The sequence below is a fragment of the Morone saxatilis genome, unplaced genomic scaffold (genome assembly GCF_004916995.1).
Source record: "Morone saxatilis isolate NCDOM2014 unplaced genomic scaffold, NCSU_SB_2.0 Contig15, whole genome shotgun sequence".
In the NCBI taxonomy this organism is placed as follows: Eukaryota; Metazoa; Chordata; class Actinopteri; family Moronidae; genus Morone; species Morone saxatilis.
In genome coordinates this window covers 7,403,297-7,429,220 of record NW_023339707.1, presented here as the reverse complement: position 1 = coordinate 7,429,220, position 25,924 = coordinate 7,403,297, and the positions used below count along the sequence as shown (strand labels likewise).

The 25,924-nt window shown below is 40.4% G+C and overlaps 1 protein-coding gene across 1 annotated transcript in view; it reads left to right on the top strand.

The window, feature by feature from the left end:
- Window positions 1-2,810: 2,810 nt before the first annotated feature.
- Window positions 2,811-25,924, top strand: part of LOC118324240 (protein SOGA1-like) — a 102,420-nt gene continuing 79,306 nt past the window's right edge. Inside the window, 4 exon segments of the mRNA XM_035656465.1 lie at window positions 2,811-4,111; window positions 8,601-8,702; window positions 9,028-9,150; window positions 24,115-24,264. Coding sequence (XP_035512358.1) covers window positions 3,137-4,111; window positions 8,601-8,702; window positions 9,028-9,150; window positions 24,115-24,264 — 1,350 coding nt within the window. The 5' untranslated portion in view covers window positions 2,811-3,136.

Below are 25,924 nucleotides of genomic sequence, written 5' to 3'. Positions count from 1 at the left end.
GTTTCACAAGCAGCCACAACTGAAACAAAAGATCAAGAACAGAGAGTAAACATGAAAATCTATGCTGTTACATTTATATTGGAAGTTATAATGGAATGTGATAGTGTGTAAGAGTTTATATATGCAGTCATACTATTGAGGAGACACAGCACATGGAGAGGTTATTATTAGAGATAGGGGATAGGTGGGATCAGAGGAGGAGGACCCACTCTGCTTCTTAATAATGAAACAAACCATCTGTTAATAGCTGAAGGTGACATTCACTTATGGAAAATACAGCAGAAATAAATTTTTACCCATCAACTTCATGCTTCCTATACTTGCTCAGTATACATATATGTACCAAGAAACATGTTGTATAAGGAAATGTAATAAAGCATTTCATGAATGAATAACTAAACAGTAGGCTACTTCATGATATCACAATTTCTTGCATATAGTCTAACAAAGAGATAATAAAAAGGTAATGGTTTCTATATTTCAGGACATTTTTGGCTTTTAGAGGAATGTCTGCACATGGATTTCCAGAAAATTCTGACATTCGTGATCGGCCACATATTGAGACGATCCCCCACATTTTGATTGGCTCTAGTTTTCAGAAGTCAAATCACTGCAGGACAGATGCTTTTTCTAACACCTGGCTTTTATACAATGGCTGTGAAGAAACAAGGGAAATACAGCTACAACAAAGACTGGGGAACTATAACTGGTTAAGCCCTAACCCTAAGACCATAAGAACTGTGGAAACTTTAGCTTCCTTTATTCTTACTGTATAGTGTGGGAGTTGGAAACGTTGCATTCAAATAAATGTGTTAAGTCCTTCACATAAAGGCCTAACCTGCATAGCCTATTGTGTGCTACTGAATCAACCAGAGGGACAAGCTTACAGATGTTACAAGCTAAGAACAGACTAGAAATCTTGTTTTTTTAACCTATTAGACATTATATAAATCATTTAGACCACCTCTCAGCATTGATAAAGGGTTCCACATTGTGTCTAAGTACAGCCTCACAGAGCAGCTGTAGACATTCAGTTACATTACAATATTGTTTTGAGGGTTATTGGGCTTTAGGATCAGTACTGCATTACTGCCTACACACTAAACCTCAATCATACATACCAAAACCTTATAGCTTCATGTCAAATGTAAACAAAAACTCTTACTATACTAATAAGTATATTAATAGCTACTTATGGTAAACTTCATAGTTTAAAGCCACCCTCCCACTCCGCCACTGCTGGTGAGAGACTGATATCCCCATTTTAGTCACACTTCTGATTGATCAGCCAGGCATGTTTAGTATATCTGGTTAGTTTAAATTCCTGGCTAAAGATATGTAGCTTTTAATAATACTGTTGGCCTTCTTTTCTTCCTAGCTGACATCTGACGAGAGAAAAGGAAAAAGAGAGAGTCCAACCACCTATGTAGTATTAGTATGGCTAATAACAAAAACAAAGACAGGAGAAGGGCATCCACAGGAGTACAACCATTGATCTCTGTACATAGACACACTGTACACACATACAGAACAAATATTTATTTTACAGTTGCAGTGTTTATAGTTCTCACTGTTTCACATGTTTTTAGATTTGTCTGACTGCAAGCCTGCATTTCTCAATTTTACATTAAGTTATGTTTTTTAATCTATTAATGTACATCTTTGTTGTTTTTATTTCACACTTGCTTTGGCAATATATGTTTCCCATGCCAATAAAGTCCCTTTGAACTGAATTGAATTGAGAGAGAGGTAACCTGAGACTTACTGTACTGTGTTACCATGTGCACATGGGGTCCCTCATGGAGTCAGGTGACCCTCTGACCTCCCACAACAGAAAGGAGGTGAATTAATAATGAGCAACTGTGTGTCAGTATATACCGACATAGTATTAAAATAACCCTGCATCAAAAGGTCATTTGATTTATTTGGATATTATCTGTCAATTACATTACACTAATTTTCAGTCTCGAATTCGAGCAATACATAACAGGATTATTATAATTTAATCATGAGACACACACTTTTCCCAAACCAAATTATGGGTTTCATGTTCACTGTGATGTATATCTGATCCTGAAACTGTATTGTGTTTTATGTATTATTGATGGTATTCATGTGTTCCACATATAGTTTTTAAGTCAACTTTCTTTTTAGTCGTGTTTTCTCTCTTTTGTCTATTGTGTGTGCATCTGTTGACATGGTCGGGAAGCTGCTGCATGCTGTTGTCCTTACAGCGATTAAAAAAAGTTGTGTTGATGATTTAATTTCATACTGTGCAAGAAGGCATTGCGCCAAAAATGAGGTAGAAAAGCTTCTTTGGGATCACAAGTTGCAGCTCAGGCTCCAAAAACGGTGCTATGACATGTACAGAACATGTAAATATCTATCCATCATAGTAAACATAAACAATGTTGACAGTGTGCAGACAGCAGCAAGATGGTCATGCCGTGTCATTTTGGGGGGAGCGGCTGCCAAACACTGAACCGCAGCGTATACGTTAAACTCTTAAAGTGTACTTTAAATGCAGTAACTCCCATTTTATCTTTATTGAGCTTTCAAGCGATGCATAGCGAGCCATGGTGAATCCTGCTCTCCATCCATCACTCAGAGCATCCGCAGGCTACCTGGTTTTCTTCTGCCTCCTCCTTGTGTCCTTCCAGTATCCTGCAATGGTGGCGGCAGAGAGCTGCAGAAAGGACTTTCTCTCTCTCTCTCTATCTCTCTCCTCCAGGGCTACATCCCCTTATCTGGGCGGAGAGAGAGAGAGAGAGAGGGGGAGAGACCATACTGCCTCTCTTGTTTCTCACCCACAAGTCCTCGGAGCAGGAACCGGCTAGTTAAAGTCATAGACAGCCATCCTGAAGAGAGGAGGGAGGATTTATCAGAACAAAGCGGAATCATCTGCACATTTTGCTACACACACACTGGAAAACGGGATTATATTTGACATTCTTGTTTGCTATTTTTGGACTGTTTCCTGCTTCTTGCACTACAGGAGCTCTCATTGTGGTGGGAGTGAGGGTCCCCTCCTTTTGTGTTGCTCTGCAGTTGTTTATTCACACCAACTTCTGCCCCCTGTTTCCCCAAAATAGGAGGTTTCATTTCTGTTTTTCTTGTTTCGGCCTAAACGGAATGAATGACAAAAACAAAGGAGGTTGATGTCCATAACTCTCCGACTCACCTCTTCTTCGCCTCGCCCAAGGAACGGAGACTCCATCTCCGACAGAAGATGGAAAGCGGAGGCGGGACGGAGGGCTCGGACAGCGGGCAGCAGCAGCACAACCCCCGGACTGAAAACGCGGAGCTCCCGGCGACGCTGCCCGCTCAGCCTCCCGGCGAGAAGAAGAAGATAAACCGGGCTCCGTCCCCGGCCAGACCGAAGGATGTACCCGGATGGTCGCTCACGAAGATCCGCGGAGGGATTGGGACCCCTACCCTGAGCGTCAAACCGGGAGCCATCCACCTGGGCAGCCGGATTTCCAGGCGCAGCCCGGTGGGGAGTCTGGCCGGGAAGGACGGTAAAGCAGAGAGGAGCGGTGGAGGCAAACCGGCGGGCAAGTCCTTCTCCACCGGAGGGTTGTCCAAGACCTCGGCGGCCAAAGCGGGCAAAAGCACCGGAGGGCGGAGGAAGGTGTCGGACGCCAGCATCGGATCCGACGATTTATCCAAGGACTCAGGCTGCGCCACAGGGAAGCTCTCCCCGACCGACAGCAGCTCCGAGCTATCGGACTGCGCCTCTGAGGAAAACAAGCTCTCCACGGACGCCGTGAGCAGCGACGCCGAATCGAGGAGCAGCCGGGGCGGCGGGCCGGACGGAGACAAGCCGCCCAGGGATGGCGCATTGGCGGACAGAGCTAGCCAACAAGCTGCCGCCAAGACCAGCTGCTCCTCCGCAGAGAGGGACTATAAGGACCGGCTCTCCCTGGCCGTGGAGACCGGGGAAGGGAGCATATCCCCCGGCGATGAGCGCTCGGTCACCTCGTTTGACAGCAGGGTGCCTGCCAGCACATCCCTGGCTTTCTCAGACCTCACAGAGGAGTTTATGGACGGCATGCATGAGGAGTTTGTCCGGGAAATAGAAGAGCTGAGATCCGAGAATGATTACCTCAAAGTAAGTCCAGTAGCCTATAGGTTCTCTATCAACTATGTGGATTTAAATGTCTGGGAAATAGCTTGTGTTAGTTCTTCCCAAGCTGTTTTGGTTTGTTAGACAGACAGAGCAGGTTCTGCATCAGGGATCCCATGGGAAATGTTTTTAATTTAAAGACAGGCAGCATACACAAGATATATTTAATAATTACTGCCATGTCATTTTGCTTTAGACCAAGATGCATCAACAAATCCTCCCGCTGTCTGTTTTTATTATAGTCTGTTGGGTTTGTTTACCAGTTCACTCTGACATCCCTGTGTGTAGAGATGCCTCTGGATGCCATCCAAGGCTACTCACTACAAGGATGATGATGTTATGAATAGAGTCTGCAGTCTCAGTAGCACATGAGCAAAACATGCATCCTTGTTGCCTCAGGTTGACATGTTTCATATGGAATATCTGCTGGTGCCATGTAGAGGAGAGTTAGATGTAATGTGGATGTAGCATTTTGGATCTTGGCTGTGTTGTCAGCTGTGTTTCCTCTAGCTTGCATGATGGAGGTGAGGATGCAGTTGTACTCAACAGAAGCCAATGGATGTCAGTCTCTAAAGCCTGCACTGAAATGCTGATAATTTACCAAGGTGTTTGATTAGCAGTGGTTCAACAGTGTGGTCAAACACTCAACATGGACAAAATCGGACCAGTGGCAACATCGGTACCAAAATTCTGTGGCACAAACGTCGTTACTTAAACCAGACTATCACTGCATCATCACTAGTAGCTGGGCTCGCAGTGGGATTGTATGTGAGCGGATAGTTTCACAGTAAAGGCATCTCTCAGCTCTCACAGGTGTGCAGGCAGTGAAATGTAATATATGTGCATCCTGCCTTGAGAGCGATTGATCAGGGGACGGGTCGATTACATTAGCATGTCCCTAAGCACTAACTGGCAGTTACCAGACAAGCCAATAATTGTCAGAGATTGATTGGAAAGGGTGATTGATCAACAGCACTTGACTAAACAGGAGGAACCACCCCATCTTCCTTCTGCGACAGTGTTTTGATACTTACCTCGTAGATGGCTTCACACAGCTGAGGTGCCCGCATTTATAGGACAGCATGTAGCTCCCCTACAGGACCACCCTAAAGCCTCATGGGAGGCCTGGCATTGAAGTGTGTCTGGTTGTGTCTGTTGTTGCAGCTGTGAGGAACACCTGGTTAGTAATATGAAGATCTGAACAACATGCTGCTGAGGTTTCAGACTCCTCTGCAGTCTAATTTACACTTGTCAGTTCCCTTTTTCTATTCCTACCCGTGTTATTTTCAACCGTTTTCAGCACATACTTTACACCTTGGCCTATCTATCTTCAACTATATAGCTTTATGTAGTCTATATTAATATGTTCACTCTTAGTTGATGCAGCTACTGGTAAATCAGAGATGAAGACAACTAACTCTTATATTCCAGTGTGTACAATCTTTATCTTTACACAGCTACAGCTTGAACATACAAATTGCTATCTGACGACACCGGTTTGTCTGTCTGATGCTACCATCCACACACCTTGTTGGGGCAGCTCTCGCTCAGCAGGAACACGTCGGCCTTTATTGCTGGCCTCATGCTGCAGCTGAACCTGGCAGAGACACAAAGACAGGGCTTTCTGGCCTTAGGTTTTAGGAATGTCTGTCCTGTGACTAAAATTAAAGTTAATAGTTGAGCATCTGTGCAGGCTCAGCTTGTATAGAGGACTGTTAGCCAGCTTTTATTATTCACATCATTTTACATGCAAAGACTTGCTATGGCACTGAATGTTTGTGATGCTTTCTTCAGTTTATTGAATAGAAGCAAATGTCTGAATCTTGAGGTTATATGACTTTTAAAGACCTATTTGCTGAACTTCTAGTAAATGCATTATGATCACCCTGAATTTAAGGCTGTTTTTCTTCTCTAATATGCTGATATTATAAAAACGTTTTTTTTAAGATGTAGTGACAATGATGTGACCGTATTGTTTAGTGTATGTATACTGTACATTTTGGGAAAAACACTTTGTTTGGATTTGTTTGCGGAGAGTTAGACGTGAAGATTGACTCTCATGTCCATATGGTGAATATGAATTTGCAACCAGGATGTGATTAGCTTAGCTTAGCACAAAGACTGGAAACAGGGGGAAACAGCTAGCCGGACTCCAAAGGTAGTAATCAGTGTTAATTAGTGAGTTTAGAGGTGCTGGTAGGTGGATTTTGTTACCTTTGGACAGAGCCAGGCTAGCTGTTTCACCCTGTTATCATATAGACATTAGAGTCGTACCAATCTTCTTGTCTAACCAAATAAAAGCATATTTCTGTCACTGGACATCATTAGTACTTCTTAATCATTTCTGAGTCAAAATAATCAACCAGTCAGTAGGTTCTGGCTAAAAAGCTGCACAGTACTGCAACATATTATACAAAATACAAATGTCCAACAACCACTGCCACTGTAGTTACTGTATTTATACAACAATGAAGTGCACAGTCATACCTATGGAGGAATTACAGGAATCAGGTTCATAGCACTAGAAACATGGCGTGAAGATACAAAGATGTTGACATTTCACCCAGTCCTACAGCAGGTAGTGAGGGCCGTTATCACAGCAGATGTGCCTGAGCTCTAATTCCTAACATCAATCAGTCCCGCTCACTAAAATCTGACATCTGATTGGCTTTGATTCATTCTCCTGACTGGCTGGCTGCTCGCATGACAGAAACCGTCTTCTTCTTTAGTTAGCTGTGAAAAGCAGGTCAGTGGACCACCTCTCCCTCTTACTCTCTCACCACATTAACTTGTGATTCCCTCGTTTCGTGTCCTCACATTCTCACTCCCTGCCATCGTGTTTTATCTCCCTCCCTGTCTACATTTCTTTCATGCTCTGTTTTTCCCATCCTTGTTTTTTCTCTCTTCCCCTTCCCCTTTCTGTTGCTTCAATTTCCCTTGCTCCATTTTCTGTCCTTTCTTTCTTTCGTTCTTTCTTTCTTTATTTTCACATCCTTCCTTTCCTCCCTTTTACTTCTCTGGTGTTTCTTTGTTTTTCCTTTTCCTTCTTTGTTGGGTTCTTTTCTTTTCGTTTTCTTTTCGTTTTCTTATCCTTCTTCACCTTTCTCCTCTTCTTCTTTCCTTTCCTTTTGTCCTTTCAAGCTCTTTCTTTATCTTTCCGACTTTCCTTTTTATTTCTTTCATTTCCTTCCTTCCCCCTTTCTCCTCTGTATTGCAGATGTCCACAGTGGTCAGTGTCGTTCTGATGCTTCTTGCTGCAGTCTGTTTTAGCTTGATCAACAAATATCTTTCACGAGATCAAACACACACACACACACACACACACACACACAGTTTGCTGCCTACTTAATCATGTTACCTTAGTTGTTATCATCTTTACAATACATACTCTACACAAATTGTTTATAATTTAGGTGGTAGCAGCATACACACACACACACACACACACACACACACCTACACACACACATCCCCAGAGCTCATTGTTGCTACACTTAGAGCTCTGCAGAGGCTGACCCACATTCTCCACTGTAGTAAATTATGACAGCACTACTACTACAGCCGCTCGCACTCCTTTTGCTTATTATGCTTACACATCATGCACACATTACACACTTTGGAAGCACACTGTTGTGTAACACCATGCTTGCTGTCCCAACGAGCCCTAGACTTCTTCTAGTGGGGTGTGGTTCATTTCAGTGCACACACACACACACACACACACACACACGCAATAATACAAGAGCTGCACCTTAAATACAGTTCAGAGGGATGATGCAACTCATGCTGTAAGACTGAAAGGAATAATTCATCTCTCTAAGTCTTTAAGAGAGGTGGATAACAACACTACTGTAAATTAATCATATGGATTGGCTTACTTTTGAGTGGTATTTCAAAACTATTCAATTCTTTTTGAAAACTTTTATTCAGATATTTTTACTCCTTATTTTTAGAGTGTAGGAATTTCCTTTCCTCTCAGTTTCCCTGCAGGGACTGTTAAGAGTCTCCTCTAAGGTAATCTAATAACCCGACCCTGACCTTTGTCCTCCTTTGTACTACCTCCTGGATGGGACAGAAAGGAGAATCAATACAGTGTCATATTAAATGACTCAGTGCACATTTACAACATGTAGATCTCTGTTTCTGATGACCCCTTTTATCTGACTTTAGAGAATATTACATAGCAGTTCATTTTAAGAAGACACTAATTGTTTTAATGGTGATCCTGATAATGAGGATGATGAAGACAAAGATGTGGTGGCTAATGACAGCGAGCAGTGACTGATGGGATGGATTACAATTGCAATTAATGGAAGATGTTGTTTTGCATTTATGACAAAGATGCTAAGCTATAATGGCTCCTATTAAACATTAAAGGAATCCCTTTATGACCCACTTGTGTGCACATAATGCTGTCGGCACTTTGAGTTACATTCAGAGCACTCACACACTGTCTCTTCTTCACTGTGTCCAGGATGAGATGGAGGAGCTGAGGTCTGAGATGCTGGAGATGAGGGACATGTACATGGAGGAAGATGTCTACCAGCTGCAGGAACTACGGCAACAGCTGGACCAGGTACGAGTGTGGGCGGACAGACTGACTCACTCATTGAATCTGTGCTCTGATTTCCTGTGATATCTTGGTTTTGGAACTTTAAATGTGTAAAACAGACAAAGCCAGGTGCATCATGGACATTCAAAATGACTCTTTAAAATTCATTTTGAATGTTTTTTTCAGTAAAAAGCAACAAATGCCTTGCCTTACTGTTTCACTTGTTTTTGTACTGCATGTCTTATGTGTCACATTAATGGCTGCAAGGCACAATAACAGCCGAGTAACAAAGATGGCTTAGACAGATGACACATGGCATCATCTACTCACACTGCTTTCTGTTCCTCAGGCAAATAAGACCTGCCGCATCCTGCAGTACCGGCTGAGGAAGGCAGAGCGGCGCTCTCTCCGTGTGGCCCAAACAGGGCAGGTGGATGGAGAACTGATACGAACTCTGGAGCAAGATGTCAAAGTAAGTGTTCGTGTGTTTGAGTGAGACTGACTGTAATGGCTAAATGGAGCTCTGTGTGCAGTATGAAGAGGTTCTGAAGTTGAGTCATAGCTTGAGATTAGCTGAGTTCATGCTATAGATACAGTATATTATATGAATAATATTTATGGCAGTATAGAGAAAGTGAGATATCAGGAATAAGAGGCCATAGTGTGGCTGTAGGCTAATTTGTTGATGTTAAAGCACATGGTCTATACTCCAAAACGCTGAGTTCTTAGGTAACAACAAACAAAAAAACTATTAACCCATCAGCTAATTCAGATTCTGCCAAAAAAAGTCTTTAATTTAAGTCTCTAATCTTTATAGGGCCACTCTCAACACACCATTTTTATTCTTCAGTTTAGTTTATGTAGATGAATATCAGCTTGTGTAAAAGCTTTTTTTTTATTTAAGAGATTGTTCAAATTTTGCACAAAACTCACTTAAACTGAAAACCTAATTAAACATTTCACACCTTATTTTGTAAAGTCAGTTTCTTTTCATTGTGTATATCAAACTGGGAACGTTAACTTTTTTATCTTTCCCAACTGTGAGCTTAGTACAGTGTCACACTCGCAGTTAGCAATGTTTTGATGCTGACATACAGACTCCACCACCAACAACAGAGAAAAAAAAGCTATTACCCAAGATTGAAGGACCTTAAATATGCCACATGCTGTGTTTTTATGTATTTCGAGACAGTTCTTATGACCCATTTTCTTCACACTGTTGTTGTTGTCATGAGACTGTGGTGAGGTTAGGCTTCCTCTAGTATGTTTAAGGAATTTCCCTGTTTAGAATATATATAGGCTAATCGTCACACTGAACGCCACATTAGGACATTATAGGTTAACACACACAGACCAGTCATACCAATTTCACACACCAACACACACACAGATACAATAAATGTACATATAGACAACACTCTTTTACAATCTTCCTTCAATGTACGCAAACACACCAGTCATCCCAGTCACTTCAGGAATCCCTGATAAAGACCAGTTATACACAAACACACTGAGTGTGTTTTTTGTCACGCTGACCCTGGACTATGGATACACTTTGTCAAATTCACAGCGTTCCTCCAACATTTTCCATGTGATAGAGGATACAATGAGGCTTTTATACCCTGTAAGAGAGAGAGAGAGAGAGAGAGAGTGTGAGAGTGAGACTGTGATGTCACTCTCTAAGGGCTTTCCACCGGCTGTTGCTGTCTGTCTCTCAGCTCCTGTCTCACCATCTGGTTGTTTTTTGGAAGAGGAAAGGAAGGAAGGAAAAAAGATGAACGAACATCCTGTGTCTCTGAGCATTTGTGTGTGTGTGTGTTGAATCTGAAAGGAAAAAAAGGGGATTGGTCACTGTTTGAAAATTCAAATCAACCAATCGTTGTGGGAGGATGAGACGGGGAGGAAAACAGAAAAAAAAGACTTGCAGAGAGAAATGCAAAAAAGAGAGACAAACTAACAAATATCAAAGATCCAGAAACAAAAACGGAGGAGGGGAAGACAAGGTGTTCAAGTATTCAAGAAGGATTAGTTGATCTGAATGGAGGTCTGACTTGAATTTAAATCTTTAGCCAATGGTAGTGTTGGGATAAGGAGTGAGAGAGTGAGGTCAGACATTATGGAGAAGAAAGCCTGAGGGAAAACACCAGTGAAGTCTGCATCTGTTGGCTACATTAGTGACGGGGGATCATAAACACAGAATAACAAAAAAAGAGACACTGCAGCGAGACAAACCTGACCTCTCTCACAACACATGGCTGATTGTGTCCTCTTGCCGCCAGGGCCAAAGACTCAAACAGCAGGTCAAGTTACACCATGCTGTGTGTGTGTGTGTGTGTGTGTGTGTGTGTGCGCATGCATTAAGCCCATGCTAAGCTTCTCTTTTGCCAGCCTCCCACAGTCACTCCTCTGTTTATTCTGGTAGCTTTATCATTAGCTTTATAAAAGCAGACACTCGCTCCTGCCTCTGTGACTCAGCACTGATTCATCTCTACTGGAAAAAAACTTAAGCAGCAGTAAAAAAGGAATAACAACGAATGTCCATAGTATAAATACTAAAAGTAGCAGCTGTAAAAGCTGTGGGAAACTTTCTAGCTTTGCTATTAAATGATAAAAACGGACATCAAAATCTTCCATCTGTCTCCAACGTACTATTTGTTATGGTGCTAAATGCCAGAAGGCTCAACAGTGTGTTCCAGCGTCCCAGAACCATCTTTACCTGCACCCACACACTCGACACAACCCACCGGAGCGGGTTATATTCACTTTTGTTCCACAGCTACCATTATCAGCTAAAATGACTCATATATTATCCTATTATGCCAATTCTCTGTTAATCTAACATAAAAATTTGATCACAAAAAAATACCCTCCTGTTTACCACATTACGTTAAGCTAATCTGCATGCTAACAACACATTAACCGCATGCTTAACTGTTGCCTGAGCCACCAAATAAACCAAACATAAAAAAATATTAAGCTAACTACCTAGCTTCTGCTTTATTTACGAGTACAGGTTGAAAAGAGACAGCAATCAGCAGCTATCACATTGTCCACCCTAAGATAGTTATAGGACCAGTGTGTAAGATTCAGTGGCATCTAGTGGTAAGACTGCAGATTGCAACCAACTGAAACACCTTTAACTCACCAAGCTCAAGAGTGAAACTACAATGACAGCCAAAAACGTGTTATACCTCATCTTGAGCCAGTGCTTGTTTTGTCCATTCTGGGCTACTGTAGAAACATGCTGGTTCAATATGGCGGACTCCATGGAAGAAGATCTATAAAATGGCTCATTCTTCAGTAACAAAAACACAACAATTCTTAATTTCAGGTAATTATACACTTATGAAAACACATACCTATGAATATTATATTCCATTTCTGACAATGTATCCTCCTAAATGTTACACACAGGACCTTTAAGCCAGCGGTGTTACCCTCTGAGTAAGTGAAAATATTAGATTAGAAAAATGTGGTAGATTTTTTCTGACAAATACATGATGTTTCAGAGATTTTTTCTCACCGTTAGAAGGTTAAGTGCCACCTGTGCCCACTCCACGGCCCAACTTGACCATGACTTGTTGAGCTGCTCAGCACTGAGCTGCTTTACACAAAATTGGCTTAACTACTTTTGATGATTAGGCCCTGATTTGATGACTCACTCACATGTGTGAGACACACAGACTAAAACCCACACATGAACTCTCACACACCCTGTTTTCACTCACTCAAACTTTTCTGTATTTCTGTTTATCTTGCCTTTAGCACTCCTTGAGGGAGAATATGGGGGCTGGTGAGAGTGATAAAGACAGATGGAAGAAAGACACACGAGAAGTCAGGGAAATGGAAAAATAGGAAGATTGTGAAAATGTGTTAGTCACATGAATATTTTGTGTCAAAAACATCTCCTTGTGTACATCACATGCTCTTATTTGTGTTGTTTAAGATATTTTGTGTGCGTCGGCTTGAGTGTGACTGTGTGTGTGTGTGTGTGTGTGTGTGTGTGTTTTACAGGGATTCAGCAGTTGTATGACTGTCAGAATCTCCATGAGAATATCTGGCATCATTTCCTGTCCCACTCACACACTGCTCTCATTCCCACAGGCTACAGACATCTGGACACATGTACATACACACACACACACACACAGAGGAAATAGTTGATAGTTGATTCTCATGATGTCAACACAGCATATTTCCAGAGAGAATGAGCTGTTCTGCCTTGAAGGGCCAACTATAAAATATCTGACACTTAATCAATCAGGTCTCAAAAGTGAGAAAACACTGTTGTTCGTAATTTGAGTGAACAGATTGCTTAAAGGGGGAAAATATGCTTGTTTTGGTCTTAGATATTTGTCTACCAGGTGTTAGATGAGAAATACACACCAGTGTAGCTTAGCACAGACTGAAAGTAGTGTGGAACCTAGAGTCCTCGTTCTGGTTGCTGGTTGCCTAAATAAGGAGAGCGCTCGGACCAGAACAGCAGTGACTGTAAAGCAGTCAGCTTTATGGTGCTATGTATAATATTTGTGCTACATATGGCACCAGTGTGGAGTCTGTGCCATTTGTGATGTAAACAGTAAAGTACAGTACAGTAAATGTAATTATTAGCATTGTCAATTTCTTTTAACATTGTCTCCTCTTCAGTTTTACCCTCATTTATGTTGATATCCTCTTCCTTTTCCTTCTTACCTCTTTCATTCATTCAGTTTTTCACAGTACTACTTCCTATAGGATATGATCTATATATCATATATACTGTATACATATATGATCATGTCACCTCTGTACTATAGATACATCATATGTTGCTACTGCAGAGTGTGTGTGTGTGTGTGTGTGTGTGTGTGTGTGGTGTGTGTGTGCCTTCCTTCCACTTCCCTCACAGACATATACTTGTAGTATATATTGCAGTAGGTGTGAGGACCCTAAAAAACGACAATAACCCCATGAAGTGAGGAATCAGACAAAATGGTCTCACTTTCCAAAAAATATCCCCACTCTCACGGTCTTGAATGCTAAGTGGTCCTCACAAAGATAGAAGCACAAGAGCATAAACACACATTCATTAGATTAGAGCTTGGAAGCAGCAGTATCCGGTACATTTATCTAAACAGGGCCAGCTCCCAGCCTCATCTCCATATGTTATGTTGTGTGAGAGAGTGAGAGTGGAGAGAGAGAGAGAGAGAGGAGAGGAGAGAGAGAGAGAGAGAGAGAGAGAGAAGAGCTAAAATTGGATTCAGTTTAGTTGTTCTAATACTTCATGAGCTCAGTCAAGTGTTTCCCCTCTTTCGCTCTCTGTCACACACACACACATCCCAACCCCACACACTGGTACCATGTGTCATGCACACACTGTAGGAACATATTTGTAAGTATTTCTACTGCTACAGGTATTGATTATTTCTACTATTATAGTTTCCACTGGTCTTGCCAGCACTGTAGAACTAGTAAGCTAATGTTTATTAGACACAGTTATCCCCAGCATTAGCTTTAGTACAGTATTATAAGTGAAAATGTAATTAAAATGTTAAGGCTCAAGTTTGCAGCTTTTACTTTAGAGCAGACAAAGACACTGTTTAATCCATTCCTTACACCACTGATCATTTTGGTTTTGACACCACCCAAAAGAGACCTCCTGATTCTAAGTATTGGTATTGAGACCTATCCGGACATATTTTAATGAATCAGTATGAGTGAAAATACAACTGATCAAAAATCCTTTCCTTCCTGTACTTCAGTGAGTGTTGTCCACCTCAGCCTGCTATTGTTGCAGCGCTGCTCTCATTTATGACAGCCAGGCTCTACGGTGCAGCATTTCACTCCATATGAGAGTGAAAATTAGAGTGCGAGAAGGTGAAAAATTGTTTGGTTGCACAGGTGATTGACTCTGTTTTGACACCCAGGTTGGAAAAATTTGCTAAGCTTACAGTTTCTCATGTTTAGCTGGTGCTGACCGTTGCTCTCACCAGTTAGAATGACAGACGTTGCCGGAGGCCAGCAGGGACCAGACCGACAGTATTTGGATCAAATAGTTTAGTAAAAATACAATATGCCAAATTTAGAAGGCTGCAGCTTATTTCAGGTGTCAGATACACATTTAATCAACATTCAAGTATACATACATTTCAGTCAGAGATACCCAATATTAAAGGGCTCTGAACGGGATTGGGGACCTCCTGGTTATGGGGTGATGGTGATTGGGGCCACCCACTGAACTCATACAGTATCTTATAAGAGCACAATGCACACTGTATCATAAGGAGGGAGAAATCCACAGCATGCTAAGCTCTGATTGGACAATCGCTGTTCGGGGGTGAGATTTAGAGAACAATAAATTGTACTGAAATGATGAGCTTATTAATGGATTGGTCGAAGCACAGAAAATTGATCTGTCAATGAATTATCAATCAAACAAAAATGCCAAACATCATTGGTTCCAGCTTCTGATCATTTTCTGCTTTTCTCTGTTTTATATAATTCAATATTGAATATTTTTTTGTTTAAGACTGTTTGTTGACAAAATTGAAGATATGAAGTCATCGCCACATCACCTGGGAGGCCATTTTTCACTATTTTCTGTCACTTTGTCAACTAAGTGATTAATTGAAAAGATCATTGAGAGACAAATCGATCATGAAAGTAATCATTATTTGCAGCCTTATCAAGTACTACTGCAACTACTAATACTAACTACTGTGATATCAAGCACACTCCTGCATGATCATCGATGCCTGCATGTATGCATGAATGGATGGACGGGATGATGGTCGGTGATACTGGAGGTGAGATCACACTTTTCCAACTGCCAAATGACACGGCAAGGATTGTGGGAGTTCATCACATTCCATCACCCTCCCTCACTTCCCTCTGTCCCTCCCTCTCTCTCTTTCTGTCCTCTCTTTTTTCAAAGATAAAGAGAGACACAGTCTGTACTGGAACAGCTGTCACGCCAGTGGCTCTCTCTCTCCCTCTCACACATTATGGTTTTATATTTAGACCCGAAGCAGATTACTTGTGATGTAACAACCCTTTAAATGGGTGCTGAGAGATGTTGGACGAATGTCAAAAAGGTCAGCAGCATCAACACTTAACATCAGGGCTACCTTAGAGTCTCTTTGTGAGCAGACTTGAATGTTGAACTGTTCTCCCATTTTATGCAGTATTTTACAACTGACAATCTTCATATGTGGAAAGCACAAATCATACTTTGTGAGCAAGACAGCAGCTACATTAGTGATATGGAAGTTTAATTTTGTAGCTCATACACACTGTGATAAGTTCTAGGTATATGAAATGATGACAGTGGTCACACAAAAACAGCAGTGATGGACTGATGCAATATGAGGCTTTTGCTGGAAATCCACAGTGTAGATGCACACTGAGCGAGATGACAAATAGAGAATAAAACTGTGTTTGTTTTCCAGGTTGTCATTAACTATTTTATTAGTAGAATAAAGTTGTGTCAAGGTATCTCTTTAGTAAACCACTACTGTGTGCCAAGCACGTGGTAATCAGAAGCTAATGTTGTGATAGAGAAGGAAGAGGGATGTTACAGGAGCAGAGGTGGAGAGTAGCCATAGAGTTTTACCCCATTGCATTTCTTTTACCTTTATTTGTAATTTAGTATTTTTTTATTTAATTACTTAAAACTACTACTACAAGGATTTTTTTTCAACTGGTTATTAAACATTCTCAATTTAATACTGATGCCTCTATCTGACCTACATAAGCAGAGCAGACCATCAGCAACCAGATTGGCTATTTCTATATATTTATTCTCAATGTCTGTCCTGGTCGGATTCGGTCAGATTCCCTTTGAAATCAGTGAAACGCAGCAGCAGAAACACTACCACTTTTGTCCACAGGGGTTGCCAAAAATAAACACAAAATGAAATTTCCTTTTTTCTGCTTTAAATAAAATATATCAATACTTATTTCACAGCTGCACAGAAGTTATTGGTTCTTTCTTTTGTGAAATATGACTTTGTTATTCGTTAATTTGTTATTGATTGCGTCCAATGTGTTGCAACAGAAAGTGCAACGAAACATGCCTGATTTGTAATGAACCAGATGTAAACGGAGATCTATTTTGGTTTGTCAGCTGTTTAAAAACGATTGGTGTGATTGTGAAAGATAGTTTTTTCAACAATGCTCCTTATCTGTCTGCGCAGCTACAAGCTGATTCTGCAGTACTCTCCTCATTTATGAACTGAGGGGTTCAGCTAAACAGTAGGCAGTCAATAATTCTACAGAGAACTGCACTTTGTAAGCATATTTTAGAGCTCATTAAAAAACAATATAGTCACCTTCAAGGTTGACTGTAAGACCTCGGATGCTTTCAGTGTAGTCATTGTTCCCCAACATGAAGCCACAGTCTGTAATTTAATAAACAACAGACAGGACTAGAGTGCTGAGGTAAATGAAACTAAGGATTGAGAGAGTGTTCCTGTCATCAGTATAAATGGTTATGCTCTTATTTTACTTGACAACAGAATGGCTAAACTACTGCAGGAAGCTGAAATACTGTGAGACAGACAAAAAAGCAGAAAAAAGTGAAAGAGCAACCATAAATAAAATTGTGGTTCCAACATGTAGTCAACAATAAAAATGTTAATGTTCTAACTTTGAAAAACAATACCACTCTAAATGCATTCAGCCTCAAATTACATTTTAAAACAACAAAGGACTTGACTGCTGAGCTTGTTTTTTTGGGCAAAGCCAAAGTGGTGTATTAAATTAAGTTTAAGCAGAGTGGCTCTGTGTTAGTTACTGTCGCCTCATAGAAAAAACAGTCAAACCCCATCAGGGCTGACTGGAGCCTTTCTTGGGTTTCCACCCACACCAAAAGACATGAATGTTTCAGTAGGTGTTAGCAGTTCTTCTGTCATTGCTCTGGGGCAAGTTTGGAGTTGTCCCGAGGTGCTGTACTGTTACCGCCCACTGCTCCTGGGAAAAACAGAAAAGGTTGAATCTAGAGGAAAACTTTCTTTATGGGAATAAAAAGTGGAAGAAGAAAGTGTAGCCTATGCTTTAAAGTAAAGCTCTGATGGAAACATGTCTGTTTGTTTGCTAGCCAAGTGCTGCATAAAGAAATCATTCCGTTTCACCTCATTTAGTAGAGAGAGTGGTCAAATATGTGTTTAGCCTAGCTTAGCACATGCAGGAACCAGGGAGCAAGGGGAAAAATATATTCATGTCTTAAGTACAAGTACTGTTTCCCTCTTCTTCCAGAGTTTGTGCTAAACTAAGCTTAACACATCGCAGCATTACCTCTGCGCTCTGTAAGGCTTACAGCCAGTGATGTTACAAATGTAAATACGTTTGGTTCAATAAACAGCTATGGTTGCTATGTCAATGTCACATTACTAACCTTAATTGTAAGCAACAATACATTCTGTTAAGCTAAATGAGGAGATTAGAGGTGGTTAGCAGCAACCTCCGGGCCATTGCGAAGATCGGATGAAGCCGTCAGCGGTGGCTTTTGAGTTTTTCCCTGCTCCTGCCCACCCAGAATACAGATCATGGAGGTTACTGGGCAGCGACTCAGCAGTAGCATCTCACACACTGAAAGAACCTTTAGGCACAGAAGTGAAACTGACATTCATCTGGCAGATACCATAAGCAAGTGGCTGGTAAACAGGCTAAAGAAGTGTATTTCTCAAATGTCAGTGTATGCCTTAATTAAATGTGTCAGTTTTTGAATAGTTTTAAATTAATTAAAAAAAACATTTAAAATTTCACCATATTACATCATAGCTTTGACTAAATCCCTTCTGTTATTCAGTAAATTAAATTATCAGGATTCTTCAGGGTTGGAAGTGAAGGCATGGCCTAAATATATTTTTTTGTGTTTTAATGTAGTTTTCTTGGATTTTTATAATTTGCTATTTTATCATCTTCCTCAAGATAAACACATGCATCTACTTGTGAGGACCTTCATTTACATTACTTTCCCTAGCCCTATAACCACCACAGGTGCATGTCTAACCCCAACCTATACCAGAACATTAACTTCTAACCTTAATCCAAAAACAGCCTTGTGAGGAAGTGGGGACCAGACAAAATGTCCTCTTTCAAAACTCAATTTGACACACACACACACACACACACACACACACACACACAGCTGTGGTGTTTCCATAACGGTCATCTCTCTAACGACTTCCCTCCCTATAGATTTTATCAGAGGGGTTTTACATGCAGCCTGTGTGTGTGTGTGTGTGTGTGTGCAGCTGAAGTGCAGGCTGTTTAACAAGAAGAACAAGAATCTGGTTGTTGAACGCAATCAGACACAGAACCACACACAGTGTACATGAAAGAGATCCATTTGATGACTAACTGCCACTTGTTGAATGATATTGCTGTTTACCCTGTGGCCAGTGTGTGTGTGTGTGTGTCTGTGCGTCCGTGTGTATTGTTTGCATTGTGTGTATTGAGTTTTTTGTTGTGTGTGAGTAAAGGAACAGTCGAGAACAAGAAACCCTCTGACTCTCTGGTCCAAGAGGTTTGATGTTTTTCCCTATTCTCCTGGTTCCATATGTTCTCTGTCACACAACACACACACTCTCTAAAGCATTCACACACATACACACACACACTCACACATTCACACATGCTCTTTCTCACCCAGCTCGGCAGCACCCTCTCTGAATGCTAATTACATCCTATAGCTCTGTTGCTGGGTAAAACCACAGCTTCAATGGTGTTAAATTCCTTCACGTTTCCCTTTAACATAGAAGAACAATGCATCATTTACTGGGAGTCAACGGCTGACAAAGGAGTGTTGAGGAGGAGGACATTATAAAATTGAGGAGAGGAGGAGGAGGAGGAAAAGAGAGTAGAGGAGAAGGAGATGAAGACCCATAAACCTGCAGTGGTGAAAACATCCCATTAATAAAAGCTGTTATTCTTCAAATATTGATGCACCAATCCCTGTGTTAATCAGTCACCTTTCCTGTCCAATTCAATCAAGCTCCAGGAGCTTCCAACCAGCGCGCATTCAGAACTCATCTTTGTTTTCATACACAAACGCTGATGTTGAAGTGTCGTGTCGATCTGCTTTAAAGAGACAGAGGGAGCAACTTGACATGACAAATATGTCTGTTTTTGTTAGTATTTTCATATTTTCGGTCAAGGCAGACCGCCGCTTACCTATATAGAGCTAGTTTTTCCTTGTTACTGTTGCCAAGTGCTTGCTCATGGTGGGAATTGGTGGAACTCTGTAAACAGATTTACAGAGATCCACTGTAGATTTTATAATAAGTATGGACCTGCTTTATTTGAAAAGTGTCCTGAAATAATTTCTGTTATGATTTGGCACTAAACAAATAAAATTTAAATATCATCCCCATATTTACTACTCAGTTCTCATTGCTGTCGTGTTTCTGCACCGCTCCTTCTAGAGATTGCCTACCAATCAGACATTGTTGGTGAAAGCTATGTTCCATGTATTGACGAAAACCTATTCCAACAATTCCTCTAAATGAAGCGACAAAATACGCACTGGTTATTACCCTCCAGAGAGAGAGACACAGGTTTTCTGATCTGACGCTGAAAAATACGTTTAAAAAATAAAAACATTTTCTGAATTGACACTGCAACAAGTATAGTATTAGGTTATGTTTTGGCCCCAAAAAACTTGGCTAGGGAAATATCATGGTTTGGGTTAGGGACGGTGGTCATAGATAAAAGAAACAAACGGGGGTTCCCATGTTAGCGTCTCACTTTTTGTTGACCCATAAAACGACCTGACCTCCTTCCTCTGCAGATTTTATCTGTATAACAATATGAGACTATTTCTTCATTTGATCCCAACAGTCAAGAGGCATGATTGAACTGTTACTTGAATGTTAACATAGCATATGTCATGTTTGGGTAGACTTTGTTTCTGTTGCTAGGTAGCTAACTATCTATGAAGGAAGGTGGCTTGGGATGTGTTTTCTATTTTCACAAGAAACGTTAAATTGAACAATCATTAGTGTGGTGGCCTTTCTGAGGATTGTTACCTGAATTATAACAGGTATAATGATCACCTGTATAAATGTATATCAGAAGAAGAATTGAGAATTATATGGAAAGAAGTATGGCGTAAAAATTATAAAAAGAATAGAGAAATAGGACTGTAACCAAAATGTGGGGTAGTACAAGGAGAACTATTAGGAACTACTTCTGGACAGAAATATAGAAGGTGTACAGAGGGAAGAAGAATACACATACACACACACACACACACACACACACAAAAACATGAATTGGAGCGTGGTGGAGCTCAGGGAGCCATTGGGTAGAGTGAGAGTGGGCAGTACAGAAGGGCATTGTGGGACTCAGCTGCACACTGGCACTGGTTCAAACACACACACACACAGATATAATTGCACATTGTAAAGGTATTAATTATGCTGAGGCACAATTAGATAAATCTTCTCTCACATCAGAGCTGCAGTTACCATTCAGACTGATATATGTATCAGATACATATATATTAAAAGTAACGTTTTAATAGAATAACACACATTAAACAAATATAGATGCAAACTTGATCTTTATATACTCCAGTTATGTTTGTTGTATGTGTGAAATGAATGATTTTTTTGCTGTCAACAGTAAATTGAGGAATAATCAACTGTTGTTTTTCAAATTTCAATTAAATAAAAAAACTAAACCATTTATAGCACCACAAATTGGGCACAGAAAATACCAAGCCATATTATTACCAGCTTTTGCTGTGCTTTGAATGGAGCAACCTTTCACCTTGTTTCCATATAATCAAATGAAAGAAGCTGGCAGGCCATTTGTGCAAAGCAGTACTACAACAGGACAATGTTGTCATCTCATCCTTTTTCAGGTGCAACTAAAGCACACAGTATACAGTTTTTATTGAGTAAAATGATTGTGAATAATACATAAATAAGGCCTACTCTCACTAATTGTTAGCATAAAAGTAAAATCTATCTACCACAAAACTCTTAAATCATCAGATAGGCTACCAAAGACCATCTCCAACTAGATTAAATCAGTATTGAGGTTAATGGGGTCTAAGTACATTTATGAGCTACTGATTGATTTAACACAAGCATTTTTCTCTAAAACTGGATGTATCCATTTACTCAGCTCCCGACGGGAATCATTAAAGTTTAATTTCATCAGATCTAATACAGCCTTTTAGAATAAAAGCCCTCATATTTAGTTTCAATTGAGCCTAAGCAATCATTATGAAGTCAAAATCAACATTTATTAAAGCTATTGACCTTTTTTATCTCTACTTTTTAAATCATGTTTATATTCATAATTTCTAATAACCAAAAGATTATTATACAAATTAAGTGTGATACAATCTGTACAAAAAATATTTTTTTTGGTTTTACTGTGGGACTGTTATGTGGTGTCCTGAAGAGCTTCTGTGGTTTCAAATTAACAGTGTTGTGTTTTTGACATATTTTTTATGTCTGAAGTCACCTGATTTAAAATCATACTAAAACTGATTTTTAGGGCAATGTCAAGAAATATTTTTCATTTAAGAATATGACTGAGATATGACTGCAGTTTTCACAAATCATAGTGTGAATATTAAGCTATTGCCAGCAGCCTGTTAGCTTAGCTTAGCATAAGGCAGAGCGAAACAGCTAGCCTGGCTCTGTAAAGGCATAAAGAAAACATTTCGAAAGTACTGCACATTTCCATGGGAGTCTTTCAGCCTTAACTTAAATCAAATTATGTCTACCTGTATTTGCATTGCATACTAATAACAAAACAGTTTGTTGTTACCAGATACCAGTGTAAGTTTGTATATTGCAGCATGAAATGGCATTACTATGGCTTTAAATATCAGATTTTATGTTGTGTTATTGCTGCCTAGCTGCCCAAGTCTTTAGGCAGTATTTATCCATCCCCCATCCAAAATGTGTAATTTATTAATATTGACTTTCAGTGTTTGCTTTGTTTCCCCAAAACACAGCAGAAAACAGGTTTGACTTTATGTACCAGTATAGTAGCCCACTGTATGCTATTTAGACAACAAAACAGTCCTTCGACATTTAATTCAGTTTTATTGCAAATGGACTTGAAATTCAAGCCAATAATAAATGAAGCAAACATCTCATTAAGTTTCTGTTTAAAATAACTCCCATTACTGCTTCCAAGGCAGAGTGTACGTCCTGCCTCATAATAAAGTCGCTGCAATTTTAAATATTAGAACATAATCATTAGATGAGTTAAACCATAACGCAGTTATCAGAGGTGAATTTTTCACTGTTGCTTTTGCGTCCTGTTGTGCTGTTTTCATATCAGACATTAGGGAGTTGACTTTGTCCTAGTCTGACTCCTTGACATTAGAAACTTTTAATGAATACATTCCCTCAGGGGGACACAATCAGACTTTCATAAGATCACATGATCCCTTTATGTATGAAAGATCAGTTCCTGGCAGAGTGGTATTAATAATCTTTTTGGCTTTATTAGATTAAGATAGAGATGACACATTTTGTAGCCTCAGCTAAAATAACCAGCACTGAACTGCTCCTGTTTGCACTGGCAGCAATCCTAGAACATATCTGACGCTTGGAAATTAAATAAAATAGAGGCAAGGTTCTATCTCTCTTACCTGAGCAGAGATTAGAAACATAAAAAGTAATCTCCTGAGCAATTTCCCATGATGACATTTTAAAGGTTATTGTAATCAGCACTGGCAAATGAAGATTACTGCAAGAGACTCAGTTCACCTTGTGTGCTTTATTATGGGGGAATATCTAAGTCATGCACACACAGTGGGAATTAGTTTAGTTCTTTCATTTGTTTATTTAAGTGTCCCATGCTCTCAGCTGAAGACTGGACGAAAGACGAATGAACATTGGAAATATATGGCTACTGGTCGGATAATATTAAGAGGGTTTTTAATCTCTCTATTTAACTGGTATTGTGCACAAGAGCTGATGATTAAGGGATCTTCAAAGGCGGGACAAGACATGCATTTAATCTCTCTGTGCATGTTTTACCTTGTGCTGCTGCAGCCTTTAAATCAATCTGATGACATTCAGTTCAGACTTGTCCACTGTTGGATGTGATACAGAAATGTTACTCAGTTGCTGTCGTCAGTTTACGTTAGAATTACTTGGGTGCTTATTTGGACATGAGACCAACATGTTAAATTGCTGTCAGATTAACATATAGAGTGCATGTCTGAAAGGGGCTTTTTATGACAGCTGAATATTATGGCCATTTTAAGTCGTTAGACACAGATGGAGTGGGGTGGGTTGATCTAATGAGAAAAATGTATTATTATTTAAGAATTTACGTAGTTGTGTATGGCATGGAAAAAATATTGTTACTATATAGACAGTGTCCTATAGCAACATCAGTACAGTACGTAAACACATTTAAACAATGCACAACTGAGCTAAACTTCTCTTCCTCCATCCCTCCATCTTCCCCCTCCCAGGTGGCGAAGGACGTGTCCATCCGTCTCCACAGCCAGCTGGACAGCGTGGAAAAGAAGAGGAGTCGTCTGGAGCAGGAGAATGAGGAACTGAGGGTTCGACTGCAAGACCTGGAGGTCGCCAAACAGGTCCTGCAGCAGGAGATTGACAAGGTAGGATCACAATATCATAACTGTGTTGTATGGAGCCCGACCAGGAGGAGAATACTGGGATAGGCAGGGCTAGTTGGCTTACGGAATGGGATAAATGCTGTTTTCTGTGAGCCAGTGTGTGCAGCAGTCGTAGGCTGCTTACTGCTGGGCTGTTTAGTGAACCCTTTTTTGTTGAAGAAAATTACTATGGTCTAATTTCAGATTAAAGTGCCTATTTGAGTTTGGACCAAACTGGAAATTTTAGCTAAACATTGAGGTTCAGGCAGATCTTTATTTAGCCTGTTGTCCTTTTGGCCCTTTGAAGAAAACAATGTTTACTGTGCTGAGTTTGCCTCAGAGAGCCTCAGGAGAGCCCATCTCTGTTCTCATCTAGCGCTGACTTCCCTTCTGCCACTCTGCTGCCACTCCAGGGACTTTTTTGTTATACCTAGTGTAGCCAATAAAGCGCTGCAATGAAAAGGAGGAATAAAATTTGATGCCAGGGCCAGCTGAAGTGAAAATAAACAACACAGGGTTGGCGTTGCACTCCTTTTGAAAGGTAAATAAATGAAAATAAATTGATGTTGGAGTTAAGCTTGACCTCTCCACTGCCCCCGAAGGCTTCCTTCTGAGCCGTCTAATCTGAGTGAAAAGCATTAAATGAGACCCCATCTTTCCACCCGTTTGGTTCTCTCTCTCTCTTGTTTCTGCTCATTGTCTGTTTTCCCCACTGTCTGATGGGCCGATGCTCATGGCCTTGGCCCAGGACCAGGCCCCTGATGTGGGTCAGGGTTGGATGGATGGCTGGGTCGCTGGCACGGGATCTGGGTCTGTCTGCTCCGGTCTGGCTGGACTGTGTGTCCTCTCGATACAATTGCCAGTTTGCTGTTTGCGGATGACTGGGAAGATGGGAAGATGACTAGGAGGAACGCTTAGCGTTGCCTGATGTTGACTTTACAGCAGTGGACAGGCAGTTTATTTGCGTAAGCAGACGGATGAGTGGAGTGTGGGGTGAAAGCACTCTACGCACTTTGTTGCCTTTTCACTAATGATTGTAAAATGGGCTTTGGGTAGTGACTGAGTAAATGAGATTGCAGATACCAGCAGATACTTCACTTCCTTCTTCAACCATGTTGAACTGATAGCTCTATCTCATGCTCATTGCAAAGAATCCTCTTTTCATTAAAGTTAGGTAATTGCATTAAACTTCTTAATGTTGTAAGTGGTTGAAATTCTCCAACTATTATCGGCTAGTTGACTGTACCATATCTTTTGCATTTGCATTGCTGGTTCAAGAAGTGTACATGAAATCCAAAACATTGCAAACTTCTGGATAATTTAGAAGTACTATAGATTGTTTTGTCAATCAGTGTTGATTATTTCAGCTTTGTTTCTGTTTTCTGTCAGTTTGGTATTGACAGCAGCAAAGTACATTGGCATTAAAGTTGGGATTTAAATTGCCATGCCAACTGTCATCAGTGGGTGCAACAGAATTTTAAGTACGGCGCTTTGATATTTCTTAACAAAATGCTCCTTGGAAGTTGGAATTGACTTTTCTCCTCAAGTTTTATTTTATTTTATTTTATTTTTAAGTTTTAGATATTTTCGAACACAGTTGTTCATCTTTTGTCCTGATGATTCAATGTCAATCCAAGACTTCTATCAATCACTACACCTAATA